Source organism: Lontra canadensis, unplaced genomic scaffold (genome assembly GCF_010015895.1).
Source record: "Lontra canadensis isolate GAN:19392208 unplaced genomic scaffold, GSC_riverotter_1.0 scaffold30, whole genome shotgun sequence".
NCBI lineage: Eukaryota > Metazoa > Chordata > Mammalia > Carnivora > Mustelidae > Lontra > Lontra canadensis.
In genome coordinates, this window is record NW_022631024.1 from 1,272,421 (window position 1) to 1,286,971 (window position 14,551).

At 42.8% G+C, this 14,551-nt stretch overlaps 2 protein-coding genes across 6 annotated transcripts in view; one reads left to right on the forward strand and one right to left on the reverse strand.

Annotated features, from left to right (window-relative positions):
- SLC31A1 (solute carrier family 31 member 1) overlaps nt 1-3,492 on the forward strand; it is a 39,655-nt gene extending 36,163 nt beyond the window's left edge. For 2 of the 3 annotated variants that reach the window (XM_032865640.1, XM_032865639.1), the window contains one exon: nt 115-316. In XM_032865640.1, the coding sequence (XP_032721531.1) occupies nt 115-316 (202 nt within the window). Of the gene's footprint in view, nt 1-114 lie in introns of all 3 variants that reach the window. The other variant, XM_032865638.1, reaches the window with a different exon arrangement.
- A 2,904-nt stretch (nt 3,493-6,396) lies between these two features.
- CDC26 (cell division cycle 26) lies at nt 6,397-14,412 on the reverse strand. 3 transcript variants are annotated; one of them, XM_032865641.1, is made up of 4 exons: nt 14,287-14,412; nt 11,979-12,088; nt 11,401-11,494; nt 6,397-7,064 (listed from the first exon to the last, which is right to left on the reverse strand). In XM_032865641.1, exons 2-4 carry the CDS (start codon nt 12,029-12,031, stop codon nt 6,888-6,890), a joined length of 324 nt encoding a protein of 107 aa, XP_032721532.1. In that variant the 5' UTR covers nt 12,032-12,088; nt 14,287-14,412; the 3' UTR covers nt 6,397-6,887. The 3 variants fall into 3 exon arrangements, with proteins under 3 accessions (XP_032721532.1, XP_032721533.1, XP_032721534.1); XM_032865642.1 differs by lacking the exon at nt 14,287-14,412 and adding an exon at nt 13,442-13,530; XM_032865643.1 differs by lacking the exon at nt 14,287-14,412 and having other exon boundaries at nt 11,401-11,522; nt 11,979-12,084.
- Nucleotides 14,413-14,551: the final 139 nt, after the last annotated feature.

The window sequence follows — 14,551 nt, forward strand, 5'->3', positions numbered from 1 at the left end:
GAGTCTGGTTCAAGCTGAGCTCCTGACCACAGCTGCTCCCCCTTTCTCCGATCTGCAGAGCTGCCGGAGCACTCCTAAGGGTCCCTGATGGTTGTGTCCCTGTTTACTCTCCAGGCAACAGATGCTGAGCTTTCCTCACCTCCTGCAAACAGTGCTGCATATCATCCAAGTGGTCATCAGCTACTTCCTCATGCTCATCTTCATGACCTACAATGGCTACCTCTGCATTGCGGTAGCAGCCGGGGCCGGCACTGGGTACTTCCTCTTCAGCTGGAAGAAGGCAGTGGTCGTGGACATCACAGAGCATTGCCATTAACGTTAAACTCCATGGTGCGGCCTTATCGATTGCAGTGGGAAGCAGTTCAAGACTGAAAGACAGGATTCCTACTCCAGTCTTCCCTTCTCGCTCCTTATCTCCTTACACACACACACACACACACACACACACACACACACACACACACAACACAGCCCTTCTCAAGAGAAGTTTAGCCTACAGTCTCTGAGCTCAAGTGATAACCTCCCTGTTTTTTTCCTAATGAGCTGAGATTCCCTCAGGAGATGCCCTCCCTCCCCCATCATCCTAGATCCAAATTATATGTTCTTGTCCAAACCAGGTAGCTTTCTGTTCAGTGACTTGCTCACCTGCTTCCTTTCGAGTCTCCTGTTTTATTTGGAGAATAGACAGAATGTGAATTTGGTGGGTTTTTTCCTGGGCCAGTGATGGAGAGAGATTCACTTCAGCTAGGATTGATGGCAACTGAGGGAAATTCTTGTCCCACTAAACCCGGAACCCAAACTTAACATTGAAAAGTGAGTCCCAGTCTTTGTATGCAAGGAGTATGAAGTACATTGTGCCTTTTGGTGTGATGTGTGGTACTGAAATCTTGGTAATTTGCAGAAGGGTCGTTTGAGACTAAATATGGGCCTGGAGCTTGCAAAAGTGTGTGTACATTCTTGGGTAGCTGACTCATCAGATTGTGTTCCTACTTAACATTTTGATCAGAATGAACTTGTCAATCAAAAAAAGAAATGATGACAATCAATTTGAGAAAAATAGAAATAGATATTTTAAAAATAAAACCATTGATATTTTACTTTTGGTACCTTGGATTATCGTAGCTGAATGAAGCAAAAGAGTGTGAATTGTTTTCTTTTGTTACTGTATTCACATGTTGTCCTCTAAACCAGTGGTTTTTAAACCTTAGCCTGCATCAGAATCACATGGAGGGCTTGTTAAAAACAAGTGTTACAACACTAGTTTCTGGGCCTCAACCCGGAGCCCCAAAATTGGCATTTCTAACAAGTTCCCAGGTGATGTTCCTGCTGATGGCCGGGGGACCACACTTTGAGATCTGCTTTAAACTAAAGAAGTGTCATCAGGTGAGGTGAGCTACTTGGTACTGGGCACAGGAATTTGAGTTGACGATTGGTAGGTGGTATGTCTAAGCTTCACTCGTGTACTAAATACCAGCACTCGTGCTGGTCAATACTTAATCATTCCACAAAAGTATTCAGCTCTAGGTTTGTGTACGTGTGCCCAGGGCCTGTGCCCAAAGTAACTTTTATCAGTATGTATGAAATCACTAGTCTTTAATTTTAAAGGTCTGTGGTTTCTTGGAAGTAGCTGGAAGATTGAGGAAGACCTTTGATCTGCAGTATAAAATCAGCCAGTCATGGGTCAGAAGGGCAGAAGCCCAGCCCTCCCTTTGGAGAGGTTTAGGGTATGGTCTGCTGATGACCAGATTTTCCTCAGGGCCCAGCATCCATGTCCATACCAAGCAGATCCTCGTCCTCTCTGTGACTGTCTTTGTTACTCTTGGGGGTTTCGATAGATCACATGTGGCCAAACCTCTTTTTCTCAATGAAGAACCATACTGGATTTTTATTCTGTTCTGTTTTGAGTTTACACTACAGTCTGGTCCCCAGTCCAGACAACCTGTGTGAAGTGACTCTTCCCGTGTTAGTCTGTTAATCCTGCCCTCCTCGGTGCTAGACTCCAATCGTGCCTCAGGGCAGAGGACACAACACACAACTATTCTGTTGGCCTCTGTTGTGGTTTTGGAGTTTGTACGTTCTCTGTGGGTGCCAGTTAAATATTGGAGAGCAAGGAATGTGTACTTCCGTGGCTTTAAACCAAGAGAAGGTTACGAGCTTACCCAGATCAGGGGTAAAATCTGAGAACCAACATTTAGAGTTTTGTGCTTTTCTCTCATTCCAACCCCTCGAGGGGCTGCTACTTCGCATGAGCTCGGTGCATGACGGGTAGTGACAGAGTCCAACATGAAGGTGTAAAGTCCCAGTTATTATCTCAGAAGCCAAGGAATAAAAAAAACATGTGAAATAAAAGAAGACTCAATGGAATAGTGACCCTGGTGCTTGCACTCTAGAAATCTTGGCCTGAGCTGCTATAAAATACCCTTTCAGAAACAGGACCTTATCAGTAAGGTAAGAAAAATCAAGGCCAGTTAAGACAAAATGCTGTGAATTTGAAACTCAATGGAGAAACATCAGTCTGGGATAGGTTTTCAGTGTTTATGACAGAGTGTCACAAAAAACCTGAATTCCAGCAGTTCTTAGATTACGTTGCCAAAGGAAGAAGTTATGAAGGAGAAAAAATTTAAAGCTTAAATTCCATCTTTCTTCAGCTCTTGGATTGTGATAATCTCATTGACTTTCATTTTTGTATCCCTGTTGATTTGGAATTTAGTGCCTGACTTCTTTGTTCTTTTGGATCCAAAAGAACCAAGATCCAAAAGATCCAAAATCTTTTCCTCCTTCGCTGTTCACATGTCTTAGAAGCCTGTATCCCCATTTCTTTGGCCCCTTATTCTTTCCTTTCCTTTTCTTTCAGTTTAATCCCATGTGTCTAGTTTATGAAATCTCCCTAGCCCTCCTGAGGCAGTGGAGATAGATACCAACCAGAAGTTGTGAAACTTAGTAGAGACCTGACGTACCCTTCAGGGAGAAATTGTCCTGTTGGAATTGCTAAAGGCTGGTAAAGGGCTACCTACTGGTTCCATCCGCAGAGTCACAGAATCTTAACTGCTATCTCCAGTCTCTGTTGGAGGAACACTCGGCCCCTCATTGCCCACAAATGGGGAATCCTCTGTGTCCACCAGGGAATTAGAAATTAAGGTTTCTTCACTACTTCTATGGTAGGGCTGTCTGGAATTCTATTTCAGACTGTGAGGCTCTGGGCTTGGGTTCTAGCCACAAGGGGTTTCTTATAAGGACCTGGAAGGGGAGGGGGCAGGGGTTACATGTTCATGTCATTTCATTTTGATCCTGCTCTCTCCAGCTGCTTCTTTCAGAAGATACATCTAAAGATAAAAAGTCTGCATTTGATATAATGCCTTAATCACTGAGTCTACAATTCATGTTGACCATTTTAGATTGTAAGCTCCTGGAGAGCAGTATTGCTGTAGTAGGAATATTTTAACAGTGTCATATGTAACAGAACAAAATAAATATTTTGATTTTGTGATTCTACGCATGTCTTTCTACCTAGTGATAGCAGAATAAGTGGTCTCTTCATTGGACATTACCATCATTTTTTTTTTAAAGATCTTATTTATTTATTTGAGAGAGACAGTGAGCAAGAGAGAGAACACAAGCAGGGGGAGCAGCAGAGGAAGAGGGAGAAGCAGGCTTTCTGCTGAGCAGGAAGCCCCATGTAGGGCTCAATCCCATGAAGGCAGATACTTAATGATTGAGCCAACCAGGCACCCCAACCATCAATTTTTAAGATGTCAGTCTTTTAAGTGACAAGATCCCTTTATGTTTTCATCTCACTCTCCTCTTACTCTACTTAAAATGACAAGCTTGGGGCACCTGGGTGGCTCGGTTGAGTGTCTGACTTTTCGTTTCAGCTCAGGTCATGATCTGAGGGGTCATGGATCAAACCCAGGTGTGGGGCTCTGTGTTCAGTGGGGAGTCTACTTGAAGATTGTCTCTCCCTCTCCCTCTGCTCACTCTTTTTCTCTTTCAAATAAATAAATCTTTAAAAAAGATAAAAATAAAAATGATAAGCAGAAAATTCCTGCCCACAGGTCCTGTCCCCATGCTTTAATAAAACCACCTTTTTGCACCAAAAATAAATGAATAAATAAAAATGATATGCTAGGGGGCCCTGGGTGGCTCAGTCTAAGTACCTGCCTTCAGCTCAGGTCATGATCCTGGATTGAGCCCCGCATCTGGCTATCTGCTCAGCAGAGAGCCTGCTTCTCCCTCTCCCTCTGCTGTCCCCCGCCCCACTTGTTCTTTCTGTTAAATAAATAAAAACTTTAAAAAAAGAGAGACAATTTTTTTTTTTAATGTTAAGTTAGTACTGCCAGATCTACATGAACTTTCGCACAGGAGTCAAGGGTCTTCATGAAGCGGCAAATCTCTCAGTATACCAAGGATTCCTGAATTTACAAGCTAACCCATCATATCATATAATCCCTTCTGTGGTTATGCTGTCAGGAAAGAGGCCCTAAATTGGGCCTCTAAGGATCTCCACTGCCAAGCCTCAAGATGAGCATTGGCCCTGTCCGTCCTTTCAGTAATGCCAGAATGCTGGTGTTATTTGCTCCTCCTGCTGGCCCCCAGAAGGCATCTTACCATCCAGTACCATTCCTATTCTCCTCCATAGTGTAGTATGATGAGCAGGGACTTTGGAGTCAAACATGTCCAGGTTCGAATTCTGGCTTCCCCGCTTAGAAGTGTAACCTTGGGCAAGTGATTTTAATAATCCCTAAACCTTAGTGTTCTCATTTATAAAAATGCAATAATAGCACCATTTTCAACTTAGGAGCAATATATATAAAGCACCTAGCACTTAACAGGCAACCAAACCATAGTAACTTTTTGATTATTTTTACTCCAGCTTTCAGGAAACTAAAGGTAAGCTCTTCTGGGTGAGTTCAATACCTCTTCACAAGCACTTGACGATCTTCTATACATGCACCCTATGACCTGAGGAATAAGAGAACCCATGCACGTAATTTCAGTTGTGTCTGTAAGGATTTATAGCTGTCATAGGTAGGAGATAAGGGCAACAAACAAGTAAGCCCTTATCTAATGTGGCGAATGTCTCATTCTTTGTAGTTAAAATAGTAATATAGATAAAATTTCCTGAGAACTGAAATAGCATCCTCTCCCTCCACCTCTGTGGACCCCACTTTCTAGACCCAGCTGGGGGGGTGGACGGAGACTGGGAAAGCAGTGTAGCAATAAAGTTTAGAAATTTGGGTTCAGAGATCAGTATGCTTGGGTTCAAGTCTCAGCTCTATCCCTTAATTAGCTGAGCATCTCATAGGAGTTAAAGACTGAGACAATCAGCAGACAGCACTCAGTGTGGTGCCTCCATACAGAGCCTTCTGAATGTTGGCCAAGTGAAAGGAGGCACAATGTTCTCATGCTTCTGTGCCTATGTGCTGGGAAGCCAGGGAGAGCTTAAGGCAGAGGCTTGTTTCTCCCGTTTTTTTGTTTGTTTTTTGTGGTTTTTTTTTTGCCCTTCCATACTGGCCTTTGTGGGCTTCAAGGTGATATTACTCAGTTTTCCTATCTAGAGCCTGACTTGATGTGTCTTCAAGACTGTAAAATAACAAAATTAAAGGTCCTTGATCAGACTGGAAGAATAAAGATTTTGTTAGAATAGTTGGAGGAAGAAGAGAAGCTATATATTCTCCTTTCCCTGCCTCTCTCACATTTTTTATTTTTTTAAGGATTTTATCCATCTTCAAAGAGAGAAGAAGAGAGCACATGAGCACAGAGAGGGGCAGAGGGAGGAGAAGCAGACTCCCCAGGACTCCGAGATCATGACCTAGCTGAAGTCAGACACTTAACCAACTGAGCCATCCAGGCACCCCTCCTCCACATTCTGAATACCCAGCCTTAACCTATCCCTGGAAAGATGGGATAAAATCTTGCTAAGGGTCTCTTTAGAACTGATGATTCTAGAGGTTCCTTCTACCACAGCTGGCAGTTCCCTATAGTTGAATTAAATGGTAAAAACAACAGAACATGATTTTTTTAACTTTACTTTTTTTTAGTAATCTCTACACCCAAAGTGGGCTTTGCAGTCATGACCCCGAGAACACGAGTCTCATGCTCCTCCAACTGAGTGAGCCCAGTGCCCTGGACCTGATTCTAAATCATCCTCTCGATTGGCTCCTCAGTGGGAAAAATTTTTAGGCCAGTTGGAAAAGGAAGGAAAACTGGAATGACGGTAATTCCTTTTAGGAGCATTCCTATTATTGTGTCCCTCCACTGTCCGTCCCCTCCCCCGAAATTACACTCAGACTAGCTACGAAGCCATTCTGTAAACAGATTCTGGAAACCACAGCTTGATTACATTTACACAAAATCACTAGAATCTAATCTCCACAAGGGCAGGGATCTTTGATTTTGTTCACTGATGTTACTAAGTGCCTAGAATAGTATCTGGCATATAACAGGCACTCAATAAATACTTGCTGAACAGATGAGCTGGAAGAAAGTCAGTGACAGGGATCAAATGCAAGTGTTCCGTGTTTCAAGTGTCTCAATAAAGGTGGGAAGAGTGATGTTACCTCTCATAGCAATTACCTTTTAAAGTCTGAGGGTTAACAGTGCTAGGATTATGCTTCATTAAGGGCGTCGCACACTTTTCCAAAAATATATTTATTTTAAAAAACAAAAATGAGACAAGTTTTATAGAGTCAGATTTTCCGGAGACAAACTAGAGTTTCAATTTCCACTTCGAGCAAAAGTTAAGCATCAGTAATCTCATGCAGAAGTATTTCTCTGCAGGAGGTAAAATATTCTACTTGACTGCAAGCACTCAGTTCTCTAAATCTTGTTTGTACTTCTGCCATCATTCTACTCCATTCCAGGGCTCTGGCATGCAAGATAATCCGCCTCTAAAATTCGAAACTTCCAAATTGAGATGAACGATTGTTGGGTTTGGGTTGGGGTTTATAACCAATTCGATCATTAATCATTTGTTCCCTGCTCTTGGGGTCACTGCTGAGCCCAATGGCGCCTTCTCCATCACTGATTCCTACGACGTCCACTTCTTCCTTTTGTTTCTTTCGGGTCTGGAGGTATAAAAATCTTAAGATTAAGGCAACATTCTCTCCATTAGCAAACCTTTATTTGGCACCTGCCAGGCACTAGGCATAGGGTGAAGGCTAGCGTTACGGCCTACAGAACAATAAGGTGAAATCCTAGGTTTAAATGGATAATAGGACAAGCGGGGATACAGGGACGTAGTGAGAAAAGATAAAACCCCTACCCTCCCGGATGTCACAGTCTAACAGGGAAATAAGTAAACAGACAATGACAACATAGGGTGATCATGGTATGACAGAGGAACGTCCATACTGTGAGAAGATACAAAGAAGAGGTAAAGAATTGGGTGTGTCATGGTGGAGCTTCAGAGCCGGGAACTGCAATTAGAAAAACAAATAATATAGGAGAAGAATGGATGTTAGCTGAAGCTCCTGTGGTCATCATTTCACAATATATGTAAATTACACCATCATGGCTACGCCTTAAACTTCCACAGTAGCGTATATCCGTTATTTCGCAATAAAACTAGAAAAAAAAAAAGATAAATAAGTTGGCAGACGGGGGAGAGAAGGGTTTTGTTTGTTTTTTTTTTTTAAGATTTTATTTTTAAGTAATCTCTACACCCAACAGGGGGCTTGAACCTACAACCCTGAGATCAAGAGTTGGATGCTCTACCGAATGCACCAGCCAGGCACCCAGGAAAGGGTGTCTCAGTAAAGGTATTACTCAAGAGAACAGATGGAAAGATTAAGTGACTGGTAAAGCAATAACCACCGGAAATTAAGAGCTTCATTGACACCATGAAATTAAATGTAACACAGGAATACAAGATTCTGTGCTGTCTTATCAAAACACCTGAATTCTGAGGTTTTTGTTTTGTTTTCAGGTAAAAAGTTTGGCTCTTGGGGCGCCTGGGTGGCACAGTCGGTTGAGTATCTGACTCTCAATTTCAGCTCAGGTCATGATCTCGGGGTCGTGAGATCCTGCCCCACGTGGGGCTCCAGGAGCTCAGACTTTGGGCTGATTCTTTCTCCTTCCTTCTGCTCCTCCCCCTGCTCACATACTCTCTCACAGATTAATTAATTAAATCTTAAAAAAAATAAAGTGTTTGGCTCTTAAGTCACAAGTGACTGCAGAATTCACCAAGTCAGTATCTGAGTTTGATCTTTTTTTTTTTAAGATCTTGTTTTTAAGTCATCTCTCCACCCGACTTGGGGCTTGAACTCACAACCTCAATATCAAGAGTTTGCACAATCCACCAACTGAGCCAGCCAGGTAGCCCTCAGTTTGATCATTTTCAAGGACAGATTAACCCTTATCCCATAACCACTACGACCTGACTAAAAAGAGGGTATTACATAATAATGTTCTCTGAGAAAGTGAACAAATATTTTATCTAGCGTTCCTTAGAAGAATGGCTTGACTCCTCTAACCACTGGAATCGCCCCCATTCTTCAGAACTTACTAATGAACTCAGCATTAAATGCCAATCATAGTATCATACTAAGTCAAGTATTACTTTATATATGTGTGTGTGTATAAAATGACCTTTCTGAGTTACTCTCTACTGAGTCTACACTACCAATAAGTAACATTACAAATAGCTCAGTGAAAACAGGTTAAAAGGCAAAGGATATTATCATTTTATAAGCCATGAGAAACTGAGAACGTCCCAATGGTATGAAATCATTTAAAAGGCTTCCCACCATGAACAAGTGCTGACTTTCAGAATCCAGTCATCAAAATGTAATTAAACTAATTTCAGTAACAAATGAAATACCAGTTTCTATCGGTGTAATTTCATTTTAGTCATGGGCAAATCTATCCCTAAGTTGCTCTAAAACAGGTCAGGGGCACCTGGGTGGCTCAGTGGGTTAAGTCTCTCCCTTCGGCTCGGGTCATGATCCCAGGGTCCTGGGACCGAGCCCCACATCAGGCTCTCTGCTCAGCGAGGATTCTGCTTCCCCCTCTCTCTCTGCCTGCCTCTCTGCCTACTTGTGATCTCTGTGTCAAATGAATAAATAAAATCTTAAAAAAAAAAAAAAAAAAACAGGTCAAACGCACTAGATAATTGCCTTTAGTAGACAGACTAACTCAAAAGTGAGCTGATTCTGCAAAATCAAAGTTCAGCATTCCAACACTTTATGAGACTCATTACAGCTAAAGATTAAATTGTAGTGAAAGGACACTGCAGGGGAAGGCAACCAAGGGTGCAGACGCACCAAGATTTAAGTTGAAGATAACCTGACAGTGGAAGATAACGTAAAGATAAAGTTAAGGTAAAGATAAAGTTAGATAAAGGACTAGACCACAAACAACCTTATATGCCATCCTAAGGTATCTAGACTTTATTCTCAGAGCCATTGAAGAGTTTAAGTCTTATTAATGGACATCATTTAATACTAGGGGATAAGCTACACTTAAAAATACACATTGAGGGGCACCTGGGTGGTTCAGTCATTAAGCATCTGCCTTCAGCTCAGGTTCGAGCCCCACATCAGGCTCTCTGCTCGGCAAGAAGCCTGCTTCTCCCTCTTCCCCCCGTTTGTCTTCCTTTTCTCATGGTCTGTCAAATAAATCTTTTTAAAAAAACCAAAACAAATACATATTGATGGGGCACCTGGGTGGCTCAGTCAGTTAAGCCTCTCCTTCAGCTCAGGTCATGATCTCAGGGTCCTGGGATGGAGCCCCACATTGGGCTCTGCACTCAGCAGGGAGTCTGATTCTCTCCCTTCCTCTCCCTCTGCCCTACCCCCCACTTATACTCTTTCTGTATCCCTCTCAAATAAATAAATAAATAAATAAATCTTTTAAAGAAGAATACATATTGAGCTTCTACCAGGATGCAGGGACGAGCTCCTTCCCCAATGCTGGGATTCAACAGTGAAGACAAACGTGATTTCTACAATCAGGTTTCCTAATGTAAATAAATGCTACAATAAACAAATCATTATAAATTATAATAAATGCTATAAAAATAAAAGGATAAAATGCTTTGGGTCAGCTGGCTAGCTCAGTTGGTAGAGCATGTGACTCTTGAGCTTGGAGTTGTGAGTTCAAACCCCACGTTGGACATACATATTACTTAAAAAAAAAATACAATAAAAATAAAGTGCTTTGAGAAAGCCTAAGGAGGAACAGCATGGATGGGAATGACACCCCTAATCTGAATAGGGTCAGAAGCAGCCTCTTAGACTGAAGAAATGATATTTAAACAGACGTGAAGACAGGAAGAGGAAAGTAACATGTACAAAGGCCAAGAGTGATGAACAGCTTGGTGTGTTCAAGGAAATGAAAGAAAGCCAACATGCTTGGGGTACAGAGGCCAAGGCAAAGAATGGCAGGAGTTGAAACCTGAGGAGCCAGAACATACAAAATTTTGTAGGCCACAATAAGCAGTTGAAATTTTATTCTAAGTGCAGGAAACCACTGAGTTTTAAGCAGGGGAATGACATGATCTGAAAATTTGTAAGGCTCGTTCTAAAAACCAGATGTAGAATGGATTAACAAGATAAAAATGGAAGCAGGAAGACCACTGAGAATGCAACTGAAATTTCAGAGAGAGAGGTGACAGTTACTTCCACTAAGGTAGTAACCGTGGAGCTACATGGGGTGAATCCAAATGGTAAGGAAAAGGAAGAACTCAAGAGTGACTCCCAGGTTTCTGGCTCAAGCAGCTGCAGAGATACTGACACAGGGAACACCTGAAACTAGCTTGAGGAAGAAATCAGGAGGTCTTTTATTTTAACATGTTAAGTGCAGGAGACTGAGTAGTGACTTCCAAAGCTCTCAGGACCTAATTCCTGAACCTCTGAACATTGCCTTATATGGAAAAGGATCTTTGCAGATGGGATAAGGATCTTGAGATGGGAGACATTAGCCAGGATTATGTGGGTGGGCCCTAAATACCATTCCATGTATCCTTGTAAAAGAAGACAATGGGAGATTTCACAGACACAACAGGAGAAAGCAATGTGATCCAGGATGCAGAGATTGGAAAGATGTGGCCACAAGTCCAGAAATGCCAGTGGCCACCAGAAGCTGAAAGAGTCAAGGAACAGATTCTTCTCTACAGTCTCTGGAGGGCACGTGGTCCTGCTGACACCTTGATTTGGGACCAGTGATACTGATTTCAGATTTCTGACCTACAGAATGGTAAGGGAATAAATTTCTGTTGTTTTAAACCACCAAGTTTGTGGTAATTTGTTACGGCAAGCCACAGGAAACTGACACATTAAGTTTGAAATGCCTGTCCAGCAACCACATAGAGGTTTCAATAAGGTGTTGGTAAAAGGGTCTGGATTTCAAAAGTTAAAGTTATTGTTTTAAATATCCTTAAGGATTTGAAAGTTGTACTCTTACCTCAAGGTCCTTTCGAATGCTCTCAAACTCCTCAATGTCATCAAGCTTCAGCTCCAGGCGGGTTGGTTTTCGCCGCAGCATACTGAGATCAACACTAAAGGCCAGACCCAGAGAACTACCAGCTGTTAGAAACAGCAGAAGAGGAAGGTGATAAAGCTTGGCTACAAATACAAGATCAATTTGTCAGCATGCATGCTAAAGGAATGGTGATACAAAAGACTCATTTGGGTTCACACATAGACTTCTAAGTCATTAGATGAGTGATTATTACATGATGGAGATCCATAACTCTTCAATTAAAAAAAAAAGTCTTCAAGAAAAAAAAGAGCAAGCTACCTATAAAAAAGAGAATTCTAGGCAACAATCAATTCAATTTTATATTTCAATCACATCCAAAGAATTATTCTAGCTCAAAGAATAAAGTTAAAATAACACATCTTAATTCAGTATAATTACTGGGAGAGTACATACGCCAATAAATTAGATCAACTCTGCATGAGAACTGTGACAGATCTGTGGTCACTCCTGAATACTTAAAATCAGCTTACTAAATCTCATGAAAACTCCCTATAACTCACCAATTCACAGAGTTATCCTCAGGGTCTAAACAGGTCCTAAATGGAAAGGTCATTCATTAAACAAACACTTCTTGTGCTCCTGCTCCAGAGTTAAAAGGCATAGTCACAGCCTGTGGGGAAAACAAACATGTAAACAGAAAATTGCAACACACTCTAATAAGGACTCAGATGGAGGACAATGCAATGGCATCACACAGGCACCCAATCCAGTCTGGGTGGTGTGTGGGGTAGACAGGGACATGGAAGACTTCCTGGAGGAGATCTCTTAGCTGACTTGTGAAGGGCAGGCAGAGAAAAGCAAGTAACAGAGAGAGAACAAATAGACAAAGAGGCTCAAAAGAACAATCCTGAGGCTGAAAGCCAAAGATAATGCTTACGCTAACAAGAACCAATTTTTTTTTTTAAGATGATGAAACTCACCAAGTGAGTTTAACACCGATTAATGGCATCATCTTAATATTCTCCTTAACACCCAGCAGAGTACATGTGTTGGTGAATAAACTGAGACACCCAAATAAAGTGAAATGAACTTTTCTTGAGCACTGCGCTACACTTTTCCATTCCTATTCTTTACATTTTTATTTGAACACAGGGACCCTGTGCTGTTGGCAAAATTACCTCTATTTTATAAATGAAGTTGAAGCTCTTCTGTTATAAATGTCAGCCTCCTATAAAACTTACACACAGGTCTAAGTGGTGAGGATTAAATGAGAATGATGTAAATGAAAGCTCCTTTAAAGTACGTACAGCTATAGGGGTGCCAGGCTGGCTCAGTCAATAGTGCATCAGACTCCTGATCTCAGGGTCATGAGTTCAAGCCCCACACTGGGCATGGAACCTACTCAGAAAAAAAAAAAAGGGGGGGGGGGCGCTGTGGAGGGTGCCTGGGTGGCTCAATCAGTTGGGTACCTGCCTTTGGCTCAGGTCATGATCCCCAAGTCATGATCCCCAAGTCGTGGGATCCAGTCCCCTCCCCTGGCTCGTGGGTACATACACACACCCTCTTTTATTTAAATAAATAAATATTTTTTTTAAAGTATGTATGGGTACAAATTATTATTAGATCTTTCTAGGACGTAGCTAGAGACTACAAAGTATACAAAGGAAGAAATGTATCCTTCCATGAAGCTTGGAACAGAACAGGTGATGTTCTCAACACTGGCACATTACATTTCATATTGTTTTATATAGTTTCAGATAGTATCTTAGGGAACCTGGCTGGCTCATTCGGTGGAGCATGGGACTCTTCATTTGCAGGTTGTGAGTTTGAGCCCAAGGTTGGGTGTAGAATTACTTAAAAATAAAATCTTAAAAAAAAAAAAAACCCACAAAACTAAAATAAATAAATCAGAAACGATCTTAAATCCAATGTAAACAAATGGTAGAGGAAGCCAAAATTCCAAGGGAGAGTAAGGAAGGAAAGAATATGTAAAAGAGAAAAGCTCTGCTGTACATTTTCTTACATTTTCGTCCCTTTTCTGCAAATTGTGTAAAGCTCGCCACTGGGAGGCAGTACAGAGTAAAGGGCAAACGTGCTCGGTCAAGAGGCGAAAGGGCAGAGGACAGATTCTAATCCCACATGCCACTTATCTTGGACACTCAGTTTCATCTTTCACTAGACTTTAGTCTCCTCCTGTTCTGTACTCTGTCGTATAGACTGAACGAGGTAAGGCACTGTAAGTTCCTGGAACATAATCTGGCATTTAATAAACGCCCAATAAATAATAGCTATTATTACCGTAACTGTCCTTGCAGAGGTTTGGGGAGGGGGCTCTGCCCAGCTCGAGGAACACCAATATTTTAAGCGTCTCCACCCCCGATACGAGGGCAAAGCCCTGGTCTTGTTCATCTCCGCAGCCCCAGCCCCCAGCAGAACACAGGGCCACGCAGAGTTGGGGGTGTGCCCTTTACCTGACGCCCTCACAGGCATCCTCTCTCTCAGAGTCAGATACAAAGACCGGGCTGAAGACAGACAACAGCAGGCCGTGGCTCCTCCCCGGATCTTTATTTTATTTCGGCGCTAGAGGGCTCTTCGAGCTTAATCTGCCGCCACTGCCCAAATCCACCAAAAATTCACCCAGCTCAGAGGAAGGCCCTGGTTAAACTTCCCGACAGCGGAGGAGAACAGCACTCCGTCCGCAGCTCCAGAGTAGCACTCCCGGGTCCAGAGCGAGGGTTTCCATGGCCTCATGGCCCTCCGCTCCAAGAAGACGGAAGCCTCTCGGAAAGCCGGGGGCGACGTCAGGGCTGAAAAGCCCTCCATTTGCTCCGGAGTTCAACCCCGAGCCGCGGGACTCAACGAACCTACCTCTTTTCAAACCGGCTCAGCCTCTTCCCGGAACCCCGGAGCCCACCGCGAATCTTCTGCGAAGCGAACTGGACTACATTTCCCAGAGTGCTTTGAGCCTCTCCCCGGCAGAACCTCGTTTTCGCGTGCTTTTCTCAGAGACTCTACGGTTCCCGCTACTCTTCGCGCCACGACGCTTCCGGTACTACCACTCCCATCATGCTCCACGCCTCCCGCGACGCTGCGTCGGCCCTCGGCCCACTTCCGATCCGTGACGTACTTCCAC